We start from the raw sequence: 20,033 nt of genomic DNA on the forward strand, positions 1-20,033 counted from the left end.
AGGGTTCACTACTGCAATTCACTGTCGACGGTGGCAGCGAAAGAACCTCATTTCAACATAGGTTGTGAAGTGGTTGGGCCTACTAACTACACCACACCTGCAGCTGTATAGTATCAGGCGGCTTCACCAAGGACGAGATCTCTGAGTTCGCCAGCAGTTCCGCCTTCCCTACAGTATCAAACCCTTCACAGACGAGGTATTGTGTGATGTTTCACCTCTGGATGTTTGTGATGTATTATTAGGCCAACCATACTTTTGGAGGCGACATGCTGTGTATGAGGCAAGGCCTCGTGTTGTCGTTATTTCTTTGGGTAATTCATTATACAGGATACCGGAGGTAGCCCCAGTTATCGCCACCTCTTTGATCACTACTAAGAAAGGCAACAATCTCATCTCCCAGACTAGGAAAATCATTTTATGTCTGGTTCACTCCCAAAGTAAGGGGAAGATCGTCGCCACATCCATGACACTTGCGAAGGGTTACTTCACGCAACAACAACAACAGATGGATACATTCATGAAAGAACACAAGAACATCTTCTCCTCACCCACAGGGGTATCGTTGCATGGTCAGGTCAAGCATTCATTCGATCTGACTCCCAGAGCACCTCTACCCAACGGGCCAATATATCACCGCTCCATTCTAAAAAATGACAAGTACAAGAAGTGACATGTTCCTTACACCGGTACGAAGGTTGTGGGGAATAATGCTTTGGAGCACAACATTCCCCCATTCCTTCACTTGCACCAAGTGTTCAATGTTGACCGCCCTCTACCATTCTTCCCACCATTACTGGACACATCAGAGATTGCAGAACAGCTCACCAGAGCTCAAGTTCAACAGATAGAGGAACTCAACGCAATGGGGACCATTGCTTCCTAAGGGGGGAGGAATGATCCAGATGGATGTTGGTGGCCACCCACCTATCCTACTTGGACCCCCATAGCTGTCTCTTTCAGTTTTCCAGTTTTCATAATTGTAGCACAATTTACTATTTTTAGCAGCTTTTCGGGTCTTGAACTTCCGGAGCTGTTTTGAGGCCCTAAACGATGCTTTTTGGGAAATCTGGGAGCAATATGGGTCCATCGATCGATGTTTCTCTTCCCAAAGTTGTAGTTCTCAGATAGATCTTTCTAACAAGATATTGTGCGCGTCAAACGAAGATCGTATGCCAAAGTTACGTCCCCGGGAAGTTGATGTACCAATTTACTCGAAACGGGGTCCACAGTTTGGCGTTTCATCTTCTCGGGTTAGGTTTTTGGATGTTTAGGGTTTTCCATTGATTCTCAACAATAAATAGGCCTTCAAGCCTCATTGTAACACAGTTCAGAGGCATGTAGCCACCACATCTCTTCTCAGAGATAAGCTACCATCGCCCTAGCTGGTTTATTTCCATTTCTGTTTGTAAGCATATTTTAGTATTTTACATTAATGAAATGAAGTATTATTTCTACTGCATATCTGTATTTATGGTTATCTCTGTAATTTGTTGCATTCCTGTTTAAATCCGGATTAGTAAATCTGGTCTTCTCTTTGTGCATTGTGATCTCTATTGTTATATTATTGTTGTATGGTTTAATTTCTGAAGTATAATTATTGAATGATATATTGGAATAATTTAAAATAAGATCAACATCAAAAGTAATTATCAATATTTCATAAGTATTGTGATATTCCATATAGCACTTAGAAAATCAACATGGTATCAAATCTTTGGTGAAGAAAGGAGCATAACAACCACCTTTGAAGAAGCCCTACATTAAGATCACTCTTGTTAAATTAGTTCTTGATTATTTGTATCCATGGCCTCTTCTATGAAATCTGAGAACAAGTTGCAAGGAGCCTCAAACTTCAGAGCTTGGAAACTTAGAATTGATCTTATTCTTACAAAGAACAAAGTTTAGTGTATTGTGATAGGGATAGTTGTAGAACCAACAAATGTTGTAAGAAAGGAGAAGTTTAAGGAGGATGACATTACTTCCATGAGTCATATTATGGAATCCATCAAAGATCATATAATTCACTACATTGCAAAGCTTGATACTTCAAAGAAGATGTATGATGCACTAACAATATATGCATTATCAATAATGTTGGTCAAGCCATGAGCTTGAAGAATGAGCTTCATGTAAGGATGAAAAATCTTGAAACCATGGATTCGTGTTTTGTAAGGATTTCACAAATAAGACATCAAATTAAAGAAATTAGAGAAACTATTTCTGAGAACGAACTTGTGACTAAAACACTCGATGGTCTACCTAGATCATGGGATGCATTTGCAATAGGTATAAGTAGCTAGAAGGAAGATCCTTCATTTGAACAATTATGGACCTCTTGTGTTTAAGAAGAATCAAGGCTTATATCAAGAGATAAAAAGGAAGAATCTTTTCAAGCACTTGAAACTCGCTTCAAGAGAAGTAGAAGAAAGAAGAAAGTGGATTTCAAAACAAGAAGTCGTGAATAAGATCACCTCCTCCCCAAAGGAAGAAGGATGTGGCAAGAATTCAATGCTATGGTTGTTAGAAATTTCAACATTTCAAAAAGCATTGTACTGAATTGGCTAACAACAAAAATAGAAAGGTAAAACAACATGATTCAGTAGCCAATGTTGAAGATGAACATCCAAAGAAGCCTAAAGGTGACAAATATTTCTTTTACTTTTATGCTCTGATAGATTCTAATGCAGATGATGATGATATGTGGCCTGTAGATAGTGGTGCATCAAGGCATATGACCAAAGATCATGAAAATATTACTAACATAATGGAAAAGAGAGTATAACTTGGAGATGAACACAACTATGTAGTCAAAGGAGTTGGAAAAACATCAATTGAGCTAGAATATAGCAACAATTTTCATCTCAACGATGTCCTTTATGTACAAGGTTTGAAAAAGAATATAGTCTCTATTTCATGTTTAGAAGACAAAAGAAATAGAGTAGATTTTATGGATGGAAAAGTACTTGTATGGTCCAAGTGATATAGTATAGATGATGCTAGGGTTATTGGAATTCATGAAAGAAGATTTTATAGGATTGTAGGTCAACCAACTCAAGTCCTTGTACATGGAGAAACCAATCCAAGTGAGCTATGGTATAGAAGATATGGTCACCTTCATTATAGAGCATTGTCTAAATTGAATCAAATAGTTTCAGGTATCCCTGAATTGTAGATAGATCATGAAGGTTTTTTTAAAGGTTGTGCACTTGGAAAAATCAAGAAACCATTTACAAGTAGTGGCAATAGATCTAAAGAAGTTTTAGATTTAATTCACTATGATGTATGTGAACTGATTCCTGTAAGATCAATTGGAGATTCATTGTACTATGTGACATTTATTGATGACTTCTCCCGAAAGGCATAGATCTATCTCATGAATACCAAGGATGAAGTCTTCACGAAGTTTCAAGAATTCAAGGTTGGAGTGGAAAACTTGATAGGTAAGAAGATCAAGATTTTGAGATCTGATAAAGGAGGAGAGTACACCTCAAAATAACTTGTTTCTTTTTGTAATAAAGATGGGATTAAGAGGGATTTGATTATCCCCTATAATCCAAAACAAAATGGTGCAGTAGAATGAAAGAACAAGTCCATTGAATAATTTGTCAAGGCCATGATGCATGATCAAGATTTGTCATTGTTATTATGGGGAGAATCATCATTGAAAACTATATACATTCAAAATATAAGTCCTCATCAAATTCTGGAAGATATGACTCCTGAAGAAGCATTCTCTAGATGAAATCCATAGGTTGTACATATGAGAATATTGGGTTCCCTTATCTACATTCATGTTCCTAAGGATGAAAGGAACTAGCTTGAACCTTTAGGAAAGAAAGGAATTTTTTTGGTTACAGTGAATCATCAAAGGCCTTTAGAATATATATTCTAAAGCAACAACAAATTGAGGTTAGACGAGATGTCACTTTAGATAAGAAAGTTGTTGCATATTAGAAGTCTAAGGATGTCTCCATGGATTATTATGATGAAGTAAAGTAGGAGGATTCAAAGTAAGAACATTCGAGTTGTATAGAATGTCATAAAGAGCCAGAAGGGCCTTGTGAACTAGTTGAACTGATTATTTTTCTAGAGATCAGAAAGAGACCAACATCGATTAGATCTACATTAGAAGAAGCAAAAGGACATGCAACTCCTAATAGCACATCTAGAGATATTAATAAACCTAAAATATTATTTTTATCTGTGTAGCTCTTATGAATGATCTTATTGATGCATATCCCTCCAATTATGAAGAATTAACTAGCCAACAAGTATGGAAGGAGGTCATGAATGAAGAATACCAACCATCTTGAAGAATGAACCATGGGATATTCTGTCGAGGCCAAAAGGGAATTCAATAGTGACTTTCAAGTGGATATACAAGATCAAGCATGAAGTAGATGGAAGTGTTGACAAATACAAGGCATTTTTTGGGGCTAGAGGGTTCTCCTAGAAAGAGGGAGAATATTATGATGATACATTTTCTCCAGTTTCCAGGTACACCCTCATTAGATCCATTGTTTCTCTTATTTATTCGTTGGGATGGAATTTACATTAGATGGAGGTAAAGACAACCTTCCTCAATGGTTTGATTGAGGAAGAGGTGTACATAGAGAAACCTCAAGGTTTTAAGGTGCATGGAAAGGAATATCATGTTTGCAGGTTAAAGAAGGCCTTGTATGGACTCAAGAATGCTCCAATAGTTTGGTATTCTCATATTGAAAACTATCTGATGAGACTAGGATTTATCAAGAGAAAGGTCGATCTAAAACATTATTTAAGGTGGTGAAGAATGCATTTGTGACCCTACTACTATATGTTGATTATTTGTTTTTGTCAAGTGGTGAACCTCAAACCATTCAGTGTAAGAAGTAGTTGGCTTCTGAATTTGATATGAATAAAAAGATAAAAAGGAAAAAGTTATTTTATATTTATTCATGCACACAACAGTTAGCACTCTCTAGATCAAATTCCATTCTTATTTAGTTTAAATTATCACATGTGATAAATAGGGTTAAGTTAGGTTTCTTTTACATTTAGTTTGTGATCCTTATGCAATTAGAATATGTTTCTTTCCTTGTACTTCATTTCTTGCAATAGGTAAGGGTTTCCATTTCAGTTCATTTTCTACAATTAGTTTAGGCTGTGATTTCAATTCATCATGACAACAAAGGAATGACACATTGTATGTTGCACATATAGTGCAGATATCTCTTAAGTTTGTACGAACCCCGAGTTGATAATTAAAAGTCGGTAGCCTTGGGAGTTGTAGCATTCTTGCTACAAGGCTCATCAACTGCTATATTGGTGTATACTAAGTCTTTCTGGGAAGGAGTGGAGGAAGTGTGCTCAGTTATTGAATCTTTGGTGAAGGTTCTAAGATTGGTTGATAGTGATAAGCCTGCAATGGCCTATTTGCATGAGGCCATGGATAGGGCCAAAGAAACTATTTGTGCCTATTATGTGGGCAAGGTTACCCATGGGTTTAATAAGCAAATGATGTTATGGGATTTCATTGATAGTTAATGAATCAAGATGCTCCATCGACTTGTTCATGCAACAACGCTTTTCCTCAACCCCACCTTTTTTAACAAATGCAACTTTGATTTTGATGGCAATGTGATGGAAGGGCTCTACAACTGTCTTCATAAGATGGTACTTCATGCCGAGATTAACAACACATTCAATTGTGAGATAAAGAGATATCAAGATGGTATTATACTATTTGTATTTGATGATGTTGTTGATGAAAGGACCACTTTGATGCTGCATAAGTCATTAGAATTTAGAGCTTTAGATATTTTATTGTGTTTTATTTGAAAGCTTAATTATGTTTTATTTATCTTCTATTTTCTACTATAATGAAATGTAATTTAGCTCTCTTTCTTTTCTATTTGTTGTACATGTTTGGTGGAAAACTATGGTGCATGGGCACCAAATTTATAGAAATAGCCATTAGAATCCTTAGCAAACTTTTAGCGCTTCAAGGTGTGAGCATAATTGGAGTGTATTTGAAAAAATACACTCAAAGAAATGCAACAAGTTAGAACTTAGAACTTCAACAGGGAAATTACATTTGTAATTTATGACACCCTAATATACTATGACCCTGAAAATTCGTTATATTTTTTATAACCCTCTTATCATTTGGAGTTCTCATGTCTCAATGACTTGGTGTATGTCCATTACAATGGCTAGGATGAGGGAAATGGAGAGAGCACTAGATGTGGATGCCATTTCCTTAGACAATATTGGTGTATTTTCTAAGTGGTGGGTGGAGTTTGAGTTGCTTATCATGAAGGAGGCACTTGCATGGTTAGAAGAGGAACAACAACATGAGGGGCAAGAGGAGGAGGAGGAGCGAGAGGAGGATGTACTAGCATCAACACCACCTTCTACAGAGATTGATGAACATAGTTCTACATCCATCAGTCATCGTCAAACATTTGGTGCAGGGCTAGGGCCTTTTGTTGTTAGGGGCGAGCCTAACAAACATCCCATGACCTTTTCCCATAAAAGGGGGAGAGGGCATTGATATCAGATATCTCGCTAATAGTTTTGTTTATTTTGCCATTGTACATCTACCTTAGGATGATGAGATGTATTTATAAATGTGGTGTCATTTTGTATTGATTCTCCACTTCTTAGTGCTTGATTAGACAACTATCAAGGTTTAGGATCCAGTATCGACTTTGATGTATCATTTTTTATTTGGCATCCACTACATTATATATATCAATGCTTTCTCCATATTTCTTTAATGTTTGCCGCAATTTACTGATTTTTCTGTCGATGTTTCTGAGAAGATTTTTTTTGGACCCTTGCCAATTTTTTTACCAATAGTGATGTTATCAACACTCTCTTCACCGAACCATTTAGTCATGGTAAAACATGGATCACCACCATAATCAATAATATATATTATATCATGGATTACCACCATTGATCAATATATATTATATCTTTTAGTCACCAGTGATAAACATCAAAATAATGCATGGATTCCAATTATAAATGATACATGGGAATAACAATCCATATGTGAGTACATAACATCATATTCTATTCAACCAGGTAAGCAAACATCTAGAATAGTCTTATGAGGTCAATGTTGAACATATTGCTCTAGCATTCAAACAAGAAAAAGATGATAATGTCCACAATCCTAAGATCCTAAGAAGCATGAGGTAATAATGAGATCCACCATCTACGCTGAGGAGAAACTAAATAAACAGGATGCACAGAGACGGGGTGTTACATTGCATAGCTATGCAAGTTTAATAAGATTAGATTAACTCCATTCTCCTATTGATTTTGCTGTGCATACTCTGTTTTTCCCGTTTGTTTTATGTTCAACTATTCAGCATATGCCTCAGACTGTTGGTTTTTTAACTCAATATACAGTCTTCTGAACAATTATCTGATACTTGGTGGGAGTTGATTAGTTCTTTAAATATTCCATATCTCCTTGAGGTTTATACATGAACGTAATTTTCTTGACGACTTACACTTCTAGTCTGTTATGCGAATATCATGCCATTTATGGTGATATTCTTGGATGTGATTGTTGAAATCTAACTAGATTTGAGTAGGCCCCTCCTTTGTTTATCAGTTCTGCATGAATTCCCTGTTCAATAATTGCCCCATTCTGAACCACAGCAATTGAATCTGCACTCTGAATGGTTGATAATCGATGGGCGACCAACAGAGTAGTTCTTCCCACCATAACTGTATCTAAAGCTTGTTGCACTACCTTCTCAGATTGACCATCCAATGCACTGGTTGCCTCATCCAGCAGCAAAATTGCAGGATTCTTTATGATTGCCCTTGCTATTGCAATGCGTTGCTTCTGCCCTCCAGACAGTTGCACTCCTCTCTCCCCACAATATGTGTCATACCCATCCTTCAAACACCTGCAAATATCCACATCCAACGTTAGAATTATATATATTATTGGCATTCTTGTTTATATAATAAGAGAAAGGTGATCCTTACGATATGAAGGTGTGAGCATTGGCAGCCTTGGCAGCCTCTATAATCTCAGATTCTGTTGCATTAGGTCTTCCATATAAGATGTTATCTCTGATGGTACCTCCAAACAGAGTCGGTTCCTGTCCAACCAATGCTATAAACTCCCTTATACATCTCAAGTTTAATGTCTTTACATCCAGTCCATCGATTGTGATCATCCCTTGAAATGGATCGTAGAATCGTTCAATCAGTGCTATCACTGTCGACTTCCCTGATCCACTCTGCCCAACCAAAGCTAAACTACTCCCTCTGCTAATCTTCAAACTGAATTCGTTCAATATTATCATATTTGACCGAGTTGGATAGGAAAAGCTTACTTTTCTGAACTCAATGTCCCCTTGGATGTTCAGTGGCTTTATTTGCTCTGAATCATCTGGATTGATTTTGGTGACCCTGTCAAGTATTCCGAACACAGCTTTTAAGGCAGATGAACCTTTAGCTAGGTCTGAAGTCATACTTCCTGCCTCGGCTATCACTCTCCCAGTGCTTACGAGAATGAAAAAGGTCTTAAATACACTACCTGAACTGATCAGTCCCTGTTCCACAAGCTTTCCACCGTACCAAAAATCCAAAGCCCAAGTCAAGAATGTCAGGCTTTGAGCACTTGCTATTCCAAAACCGGCTAACCATGACTGTCTCAGGCCCTCCTTAAGAGTCCCCCATTGGGTAGCTGCGAATAGTGCTAAGACTGTGTCTTTGGAACACAATGCTGTGATTGTTCTGTGGTTTGCCACTGCTTCAGCTGCCATTTGGCTGCTCCGATTTTGGGCCTTTCCAGATTTGCTGGACATGCTTGTCAACAGAACTTTTCGGGTGTAAAAACAAAGAATTGTAAGGGGCTGCACAGCTATCATCAGGATTGCAAGTCGCCATGCTACTATTAATCCCAATGTCATTGCCAGGATCACTGCTGAGAGGGTTTGGATGACAAGAGATATACGATCAGACACCAAAGATTTAACCTGCAAATATGTAGCTCACATCTCATATATCAGTTCAAAAAAAAGGTCTGTAAGCTCACAAGAAACATCTGATATGCCAATTCAAGGTAAGCTCACACTATCTAACAGCACAAACAGACAGATGGAAGGGAATAGATCAAACACCATCATGCCTTTGAAGAATTTAAAGACTACAACGCTGAATAAAGTAATAAAAGTCTTGGGGACTTACGTGGCTTGCCAATCTTGCCAGATAAACAAGTAGGCTGTGTAAATATTACAATGCAGGAAAAGTATTCTAGATAATATAGATAAGAATAGATTTTAAGAATGGATATTATAGCTATTTAGCTGGATTGTAATTTGTAGAGTATGAGAGGGGAAGCAATGCATAAACTTTAAAGCTTGCTAAGTTGGTGGAAGAAAGTAAACGTACAGCTTTTTGGGTCCTAAAATTTCATTTCATTTCATTTTTAAAACTACCACCCTCACAATAAACATAACAAATAGATCGAATAATACTCATGAATGTAGTTGTCTCTGTTCTCTCACCACATTGGATTCGTTGGCAAGCTTGGAACAAATTGCCCCACTGGAATTATCTTCTTGGTCAAACCATCCAACCTCAAATGTCAAGACCTTGGCAAGCATTTTCTTGCGTATCCGTTTAGTGAGTGATTCTGCCATAGCTGCAAAGTTGTAGTGCTGTAGGAGATTTAAAATGAATGAAACAAGGCATAAAGAGAAGAACACCAAGGCATATGACCTTATCTTTGATTTCATTTCTTTGTGATCATTGACAAAAAAGACAGAGATCATGCTTCCCAAGACAAATGCATAAACAGGTTGCACTGCCCCGAATATAATAGCGCATGTACTGCCAACCATGGCTTCTTTCCACTCAGGAGCATTCAATGCCAACAATCTGCAAAAAAGGGCCCTGCAGCTCATGGGTGAGTTAGTTGTAGTCGTGTTGTCCAAATAAACAGATTTGCCTATCAATTGAGGGCTTGATCTGCCAACTTGATTGACATTTCTTGTTCTCGTAAAGGAAACTTGAGTCTGAACCCGTAATTCTTCTTCAATCCTTGTCTGCTGCTGCATATTCCATAGTGTTCTGTAAGCTCCTTTTGATTTATTTATAAGCTCCTCATGGGGACCTGATTCAATTATTTGGCCACCGTGAAACACTGAGATTAGATTAGCATTTTGAATTGTAGACAATCTATGAGCCACAACTAGGGTGGTGCGTCCCATGGAAGCTTGGTTGAGGGCATTTTGAATAATTTTCTCGGATTCTGCATCCAATGCACTCGTTGCTTCATCAAGCAGAAGGATTGGGGGATTCCTTATCAAAGCTCTGGCAATGGCTATTCGTTGTTTTTGACCTCCAGACATCTGCACTCCCCCTTCCCCCACCTGCAATAGATGTTTGTATACATTTGCATCAGCATATGGATTACAGATCCACAAGATGATGTTTATTGCCAATTGGGTAACCCTTGACTCATAACGGATCTGAAGTTAAGATGGATACGTGCTAGTACTACCAAGACAGAAAAAAGTATTTATAGTTACGGTTTACCTGAGTGTCGTATCCCTCCGGCAGTTGACTGATAAAATTGTGTGCATTGGAAGCCACTGCTGCAGCAACCACATCCTCCATACTTGATCCTTGTTTTCCAAACATGATATTCTCTTTAATGGAGGTTGCAAACAGGGCTGGTTCTTGACTCACTAGTCCTATCTGATTTCTCCACCACTTTAACTGTAGGTTCTTAATATTTATGCCATCTACCATGATCTCCCCTGCCACTGGATTGTAAAACCTCTCTAGCAAAGCAATCACTGTGGACTTTCCAGAGCCGCTACTCCCAACTAGAGCCACAGTATGGCTACCAGGAATTGTAAGACACAAGTTATGGAAGATCTTTGTGTGGGGCCTGGACGGGTATACAAATTCAACATTTTTGAAAATGATCTCTCCACAGACTTTGTCCAGCACCTGCCCATTTTTGTCGTCAGAATCTATTGCTGGTACTCTCTCAGTCATCTGTATTATGTGATGTGCAGCAATGCAAGCTTCACTAATGTATTTAATGTTAGGAAGAGCAGTTCCAAGAGACCTGTCAACACACCAATTACATGTCAAAACACAATAAATTAAATGCTTACCGAATATATTACATCAACATGTATTAGAAGGTTAATGATCCTTACAGGCCTCCATTTATGAGTGAAAGTCCTGTTGCAAAGACGTTTCCACCACTCTCCCCTTTGTACATGACCAATATGCTTGCATACCAAGACAGGAATGCCCAGATTGCAAATGAAACTCCAGTGCAACCAATGGCCAAACCTTTGGCTAGCCCCTGCTTAATGCCTATCTTTACTGCATCATTCAGAGCAGCTTCATACTTTTCCATAGTTTGCTGCTCTCCTACAAAAGAATACACTGTTCTGATAGAGGACAGTGCTTGCTCTGCAATCCTGCCTGCTCCTTGGCATTCTGCTTGCATTCTACGAGCAAGTCCCATCAGTGTTTGTCCATACAACAATCCTGGGACCACAAGTAATACAAGAAAAGGGAAGGCTGCCAATGCTAATCTCCATGACAAGTACAATGAAGCTGCATAGCCGGAAACAAATGTTGCTGTATTCATCAGGAAGTTTGGAACCTGCAAAGTGGAAAATAAAGTACATGTTTAAAAATTAAAATCCACATATACATTTATCAGGTTTGAGCTAGCATTCTGAGTGAAGATCAAATTTCTGAGTGCAACTAAGAAAATGGTGTTGGTTTGTCAGTTGGAAAAGCAGCACAAAACATGTCCACGAGCAAATTACTTTGCTAATTGGGCGGTTATAAGAGCACACACTCCTCTGAATCTTCCCGTTATATGCATTATCAGGTTCTGAATATTGTATATAATAAGTTCAGACAAAAAGGTAACACATGATATCAGAGCTGGGTTTAGATGGGTTTGCGTCGTCGTCGTCGTTGTCGTTGTCGTTGTCGTTGTCGTTGTCGTTGTCGTTGTTGTTGTTGTTGTTGTTGTTGTTGTTGTTGTTGTTGTTGTTGTTGTTTAATTTTAACATCAAGACCAAGTCAGATACTAAATTGGTGTATGAGATTTTTTATTTGTGTACAAGAGTTATTATTATTATTATTATTATTATTTTTTTTTTTACCACATGGTGAATTGGTAACTATCAAGTTTAATCCACGGGAGACCCAGGATCAAACCTCATGGCTGCCACTATAACACCAAGAGCATAACCAACCACCTGCAAGTCGGGTATGCTAAGATCCTATGATTTTAATTTTATTTAATTTTAAGGTAACTGCTAAGCCAGATACCAAATTGGTGTATGGGACCTCTTTGTTTGTGGGACAACGGTTATTATTATTATTGTCCAATTTTAAGGTCAAGGCAAGCCAGATACCAAATTGGTGTGTGAGACCTCCTTGTTTGTGGGACAAGGGTTATTATTATTATCCAATTTTAAGGTCAGGGCCAAGCTAGATACCAAATTGGTGTATGAGACCCCTTGTTTGTGGGACCAGGGTTATTATTATTTTTATCCAATTTTAAGGTCAGGGCAAAACCAAATACCAAATTGGTGAATAAGACCCCTTGTTTGTGGGACAAGAGTTATTATTATAGTCAGTGTCCAGTTTTAAGGTCAGGACCAAGCCAAATACCAAATTGGTGTATGAGACCCCTTGTTTTGGGACCAGGGATACAATTTAACTGCTAAGTCTAATAAAACATACATACTCTACCCCTCTGGTTTTGAACAGTAACCTCTAGAAAAAACACATGCTCTTAGCTATTAAACTTACTCAAACTGTAATTGAAGCATGTTTACAAAAAGATGTGTTAAATATTTAAAAATATTATGATACTCTGTCTGATTAACTAGTATTGAAGATCATACCTTTTCGCTGAGGGCATCCTGAATAACAAAAGTGTCATTGGAAATAGTTGTTACAACCTCTGATATACTGCTGCCTCTCTTGTCAAAGAATCCAACCTCTTGCCTCAGCACAGCGTCCAAATATTTTGTGCGAATACAAAAGCTCTGTCTCTCTGCTGTCCTTGTCCAGCAAAATCCTTCTGCAAATCACATTCGAACAACAACGCCATCTTTGTCAAAAAAAAATTGTAATTCTTAAGCGGGTGAACACAAACCTGATAATGACAATAAATATGTTCTGAATCAGGCAGAAAAATTACCCAAAAATGCTGCTATCCACACTGCTATGCCAATGTACACGTAATATAAAACATACTGCATTTAGACAACAGATTACATAATTAGCTATTTAGATGCTATGAATCTGCACAAAACAAGTGCCATATATATATATATATATATATATCACTGGGAGTATAAGTAACGAAAAGTTGATAGCATACTTTTTGGATTTCATCCATGAAATGCTGCGGATGGGTAGTGGTGGATCCGTTCCCTAAAGTGTTTACCAAGCCGCTGGTGGCAATCAAGAGGGTTGGCGTGGACATTCCGTCAGCCAGTGCCCCCAGTGTGCCTAATGTCATTAATACCATGTCCACCTTGTCAGCGTATTTCAATAACTTTCGCAGGCACATCTTCCTTGTCGTAACACCCCCCTCAACTTCACATGAATTTTCTTCAACAAAATCCTCCATTTTCTCAGATTGTTCAGCGATGATACTCTCCCCCACTGGCTGGAACGACGACATCGCAGTATAATTTTATTGAATCCCAGTATTTGAGTGGCAATACTCACTCATCATTTCTATATATAAATAGTTATGCACTGAGTGGCCTGCTATGCCTGAGAACGTATGCTGAATTCAGTGGGAAATTAAAAATCTGTGGCACATGTTTCACGTTTATTGTTCCAATCGGAAGGAGGCAAATTAGTTAAAAACAGAAGGCGTTCTCGTGACTGCTTTTGTTTCGTTCTCGTGACTTTTCCTTATATAATATTAATCTTTCTATACCAGGAATTTGCATGTCTGTGTTAACTCTGTACAGAATATAAATCATTCTATATATGAAATCTGCATGTTTTGGTGGTGGGAAATGACTGTAATAAAGCAGGGACTCAGATTGGAGAGTCGGCCGAGTGTTTTTTTATGTCATCTGTCGACTTTAGAGTATTGGAATAATATATGATGCAACTATTGACTTCCGGGTACTGAGTCAATTCTACTTTTACCTGTAAAATCCTTGCTGTATCTTTTGTCCCCTTTTATTCCATACAATAATTTATATAACTGTGTATGGATTCTAATAAAATTGTACTGTGTAATATATTAGTGAAAAAAATCTATGCTATATCTTCTGCCACCTTTTATTGCATTTTAAAATCTATATAATTATGTAGGAATATTAATGGTTAAAAAGTATCTATACCGTATTTTTTGTGCCTTTTTATTCCATTCAAAAATTTATATAATTATGTATGGTTTTTAATAAAATTGTACTCTGAAATATGATAGTGAAAAAAATCTATGCTGTATCTTTTGCCACTTTTTATTGCATTTAAAATTTATATAATTATGTATGAATATTAATAGTAAAAAAGTGAGACAATGGATATTAAATATTTATTTTATATAATATTTTTTAATATTGAATAATTATTAATTAGAAAAAGAAAAATATGTTTTGTAATTCTATTAGTTAGTAGTATGTAATATGAGAAACTAGATCATAAACAAATTAATAAGAAATTAATTCAAAAGTAAATAGTATATTAAGATTAAGAAATAGAAAATATATTTAAGAAATTTAAATATTCATATTATGACTACAAAGTAGATTATGCTGAAAAATGAAGAAATTAGACAAATTAGACAAATAAAGAAACAAGATTTACAATGAAACTAGGAAGTAGAGATGTCCATCATGTTACCTTGAGTGCAACCAATCGGTTTTGCAGCAAGACCAACATGGACTTCAATTCGCTTGAGACACACCAATATTTTCTTCTACTTGAGAACCACCTTGTCCAACATCAACAATATCTCTTCTTTTGCATCATTTTGTTAATTTTCTAAGGGCTAGATTATTCTTTGCGTTAGATAATTGCATTTACAAATTTCTTCATCATTTACATACTGCATTCACCCCATAGCATCTTAACATTATTAGCAATTATGTAGAAAGAACAATAACATCAATGCTGTAGCAGAACATACAGGAACAACAGAAGAAAAGCATATATAAAAGGTACACCGGGATTTGGTTGGAGACTAGGGAAAAACCGCAGGGGAAAACCCACAATTAATTCTTGTTCTTCTATTAGATATTCATTAATTGTTTAGCTGAGATACAAAGTACAATGAGAACAAGATACATCAATCACTTCAATCCATCTAACCCAAGTTAGTTCACAACTACGTTTGTGAACTGAATGATGTAATCTCTAGAGAGCAGTTGACATATAAGAAGCTACATTCATCTCATTTATGGACTCAATTGTTGTCATCAAAGATATATTGTCTTAACTTCATCAAGGTCCCTACCATACAACAAGATTACTACGAAACACATAGATCACTTCTTAGTATCAAAGTCATGTTAGTCACCAAGTTTAGGTTTACTAGTCACAAAGTCTCGACATATAGCTAAATTGAGATCACTGTCATTATTAGGGTTTCTCTTCAGGGTTACTTGCGACAAGATCTCTGCATATAAATCAAAATTATTTGAACCACATATATATATATATATATATATATATATATAGATATATATATATATATATATATATATATAGATATATATATATATATATATATATATATATATATATATATATATATACACAATCCTTAGTAAGCATAACGTGAGTCATATAAAATGATGTTGTTGAGCGAATGCCATTAGACAACTCATATATATCATTAGTGTGATGTGCAGAGAAACAATGCCACACATATATATGTAACTGGAGTGATAATGCCCCCCCCCCCCCAACACACACACACACACACATATATATATAAAACAAGAGTGATATAACAAAGTAATGATACCATATATATATATAGTGATATCCCCAACCGATTGACCGGTTGGACCCAAATAATATTAATAATAATAGTAGTAATAAATAAATAAATAAACTTGCCAATGGGTGATTAGGAAAGTTCTAAACTTGCAGATGCATTACAAAAGATTGCCGCCACTCAAGATACCATTATGGAACTTCTTAAACTACAGATGGGGCAAACTAATGTGCAAAGCAATAATGGGGAAGGCGGTTCTCATTCCGGAGGGGATGGTCCGTCACATGATCCGGTCAACATACAGGGCAGCGGTCCATCACAAGAGCATGCCAACGCTCGGAGCAGCGCTTTCAGCCGACCAACCATACCGCCATTCTTGGATGATTTCTCCAGAGAGCAAGACTCTCTTTCACCAATTGCAGAAACAGTTACAACTTGGATGAAGGAGTATGATACGTTTCCTCCCAATGTTAAAGCCACCTTAACCGTCAATGAATATTACTACATGAGGAGTAAACAACATAGGAAGACAGCCACATATGGGGGCCCTTCGTCAAACAAGGATCTGCAAAAGGCAGTGGGAAAGGTAACTCTTCCTTATTTTGAGGGATCAACAAAATGTTCGACGTGGTCGTGGGTGCAGAAGCTGGATACATATTTCCAACTCAATCCCATGCGTGAGAAGGATGCCATTAAATATGCCACACTTCATCTTGATGGAGAAGCACATGAATGGTGGAAAAACAACATGGTCACTCTAGGGCATACATGCATCATCTCTTATACAGAATTCAAGCAGAGATTGATAGAAAGATTTGATAGGAAGGACCTTGAATTGTACTTTCAGGAGCTTACCCAGCTCCGATAGACAAGAAGCCTGGAATCATATATCATGGAATTCCAAAGGCTGACAGTAATGGTCACCAACCTCTCAATGGCTCGAACTATTATGTTATTTATAGAAGGGTTGTCAGAACCTCTGCGTGGTTGGGTCAAAGCCTACCAACCCGTGACCTTGCAGGATGCAATCAACAAAGCAAGAGACATGCAAGATGGAGTACCCAAGGCTAGGTTCCTACCCAAACCAACTATCCCTCAAAAGGGGAAAGAAGTCAAGGAACAACATAGGGAGCCATCCGGGAAGAGCCAGTTGGATGATGAAACCAGGAAAGACCTCAGAAGGAGAAGGCTATGTTTCTCTTGTCAGGAACCTTGGGCACCAGGGCATCGGTGTACAAAAGGGAAGGCCCACTATATTGAAGTATTTTTTGAAAGCGAAGACGAAGATGAGTAACCATAGCCGAGTCAAGGAGAATCACAGGGCATGGGGGCAATACAGGACGAGACCCAGGAAGGGATTATTGCCTCTCTCACAGGGGTCCCACGGTATCACACTCTTCGGGTCAGGGGCACTATACAGGGACAGAAAGTGACTGTGTTGATTGATGGAGGGGCCTCCCACAACTTCATTGATGCAGAATTTGTAGCTAGAAGGGGATTGTCGACATAAGAATTTGGAGGATTTACAGTTCTGATCCCTGGAAAGAAGGAACATAATCGCATGCCATGCACTAAAATAGTCCCTAATATGAATCTATCAATGGGGAACTACACAGTTACCGATAATTTTTTTGTGGTGGATTGCCCAGACTCTCATGTAGTATTAGGGGTTCAATGGCTATATTCGATCGGGACCCACACAGTAAACTATCAAGACTTGGAATTTTCATTCACAAGACCAGATGGTAAGAAGGTAATGTTGAGAGGAATGCATACATATCCACCCAAGATTGTGACATCCTCGACATGGGGATATTATATGGGCGGTGGAGTGTAGAATCATGGAGAAGAAATCAACAGAACAACATAAGGAGTATCCCCCTAACATCATGGCATTGTTGCAAAAACACCAGAAGGTTTTTGGAGATATACCCCTAGGACGACCACTAGACAGGGGATTTGAGCACATCATTGAACTAGAGGAAGGGGTCCAAGCTGTCATCACTACCCCTTACTGACATCCCAAAGTATATAAGGATGAGATAGAGAAAGAAATCCAGGAGTTGTTGGCATTAGGACACATTCGACCAAGCTCGAGCCCTTTTGCTTCATCAGTAGTATTGGTCAAGAAGAAAGATGGATCCTTAAGAATGTGCATAAATTATCGGGCTCTAAACAAGAAGACCATAAAGAATCGTTACCCTATCCCCAAGATCGATGAGCTGATGGATGAACTGAAAGGGGCCAAGTACTTCTCAAAGATTTACCTTCACTCAGGTTATCACCAAATCAGAGTTCAGGATCAGGACATTCCAAAAATAGCTTTTAGATGCCACTATGGACACTATGAATTCCTAGTGATGCCTTTTGGACTGACCAAAACCCCTGCGACATTTCAATCATGTATGAATCATGTGTTTAACAAGAAGCTACACAAATTTGTGTTGGTCTTCTTTAACGACATCCTGATTTACAATCGAACATGGGAGGAGCATCTACAACATCTGGACCAGGTTTTGGGAATTTTAGAGGCACAACAATTTTATGCCAAAATCTCCAAATGTGAGTTTGGCATGACAAAATTATTATATCTAGGCCACATCATCGGAGGCCAAGGAGTCAAAGTGCACCAGGAGAAGATTGAAGCCATTTTTAATTGGCCCACTCCCAAAAATGTAACGTTATTAAGAAACTTCTTGGGTATTTGTACCTATTATAGGAAATTTGTTAAGGGATATTCAGAACTAGCAGCACCTCTTACTGACCTGAATAAAAGGGGAGCCTTTGTAGGGACAAATGGCACACAGGAAACATTTGAGCGCATGAACGAAGTGATGAGTTCATGCCCAGTTCTATCCTTACCAAATTTCTCCCAACCATTCGTATTGGAGTGCGATGCTTTTGGGGAAGGAATTGGGGTTGTTTTAACACAAAATAATCATCTGATTTCTTTTGAGAGTAGGAAGCTTCAGGATTATGAGCGCTCTTATTCCATTTATGAAAAAGAAATGCTGGAAATTATGCATGCGCTGGCCAAGTTCCGACCATATCTAGTGGGTAACAAATTCAAAGTCAAAACTGATCATAATAGTCTCAGATACTTCCTAGAGCATAAAGGATTAAATGAAAGGAAACAAAAATGGGTTAGCAAGATCCAAGCCTATGACTTTGAGATCGACTATGTCAAGGAAAAAAACAATGCAGTATCAGATGCCTTATCAAGGAGACCGACTACATTCTCCCTCATAGACATTGAGGAAGACTGGAAGTCCCATCTTTTGGTAGAATACTCGAAGAACCAGTTAGCCTGTGAAATCCTTGATGGACAATCAACAAACATCCGGTATAGAGTTGTCAATGATATTATCTATTATAAAGACCAGATCTATTTAGTGCTAGGGTCGTGGCTAAAAATGAAGATCCTACAAGCAACCCATGACTCCCCTCTAGCAGGACATTCGAGATTTCTGAAGACCTACAGGACCATCAGGGAAAGGTTCACATGGAAGGGACTCAAGAAAGACATTATCAAATATATCAAGGAATGTGGGACCTGTCAGAGCAATAAAGTGGAACATACCCACCCCACGGGTCTGTTACAACCATTACCCATTCCAGAACAAAAATGGGAAAGTGTCTCCATGGACTTCATCACAGGGCTACCCTCATCCCAAAACAGAGATTGTATCTTCGTGGTAGTAGATCGTCTGACCAAATATGCCCATTTCTTTGTGATTTCCTCCAGAAGTTTTGCATCTTATATAGCAAAGATATTTTTCCACAGAGTATTTCATCTACATGGGATGCCCAAAACCATTGCCAGTGATCATGACAGTAGATTCATGGGACCATTCTGGCAGGAGTTATTTAGGTTGGTAGGAACAAAGCTCACTCCCAATACAAGTTACCACCCATAGAAAAATGGACAGACAGAAGCAGTAAATAAATGGGTGGAAGGTTATTTATGAAATTATGTCACAGGTCAACAAAGAGCATGGACCAAGTGGTTGTATTTAGGGGAATATTGCTACAACACTACTTATCACATGTC

At 37.9% G+C, this 20,033-nt stretch overlaps 1 protein-coding gene across 1 annotated transcript; it reads right to left on the reverse strand.

Moving 5' to 3' along the window:
- Positions 1-7,028: 7,028 nt before the first annotated feature.
- On the reverse strand, positions 7,029-13,894 carry LOC149258965 (putative multidrug resistance protein). Its single transcript, XM_089417025.1, has 8 exons — positions 13,397-13,894; positions 13,214-13,268; positions 12,915-13,093; positions 11,193-11,650; positions 10,558-11,098; positions 9,525-10,391; positions 7,996-8,993; positions 7,029-7,913 (listed from the first exon to the last, which is right to left on the reverse strand). Exons 1-8 carry the CDS (start codon positions 13,700-13,702, stop codon positions 7,541-7,543), a joined length of 3,777 nt encoding a protein of 1,258 aa, XP_089273151.1. The 5' UTR covers positions 13,703-13,894; the 3' UTR covers positions 7,029-7,540.
- Between the last annotated feature and the right edge of the window lie 6,139 nt (positions 13,895-20,033).

Source organism: Pinus tabuliformis, chromosome 6, assembly GCF_031772625.1.
Source record: "Pinus tabuliformis cultivar Carrire ecotype Pingquan chromosome 6, CPIR1, whole genome shotgun sequence".
In the NCBI taxonomy this organism is placed as follows: Eukaryota; Viridiplantae; Streptophyta; class Pinopsida; order Pinales; family Pinaceae; genus Pinus; species Pinus tabuliformis.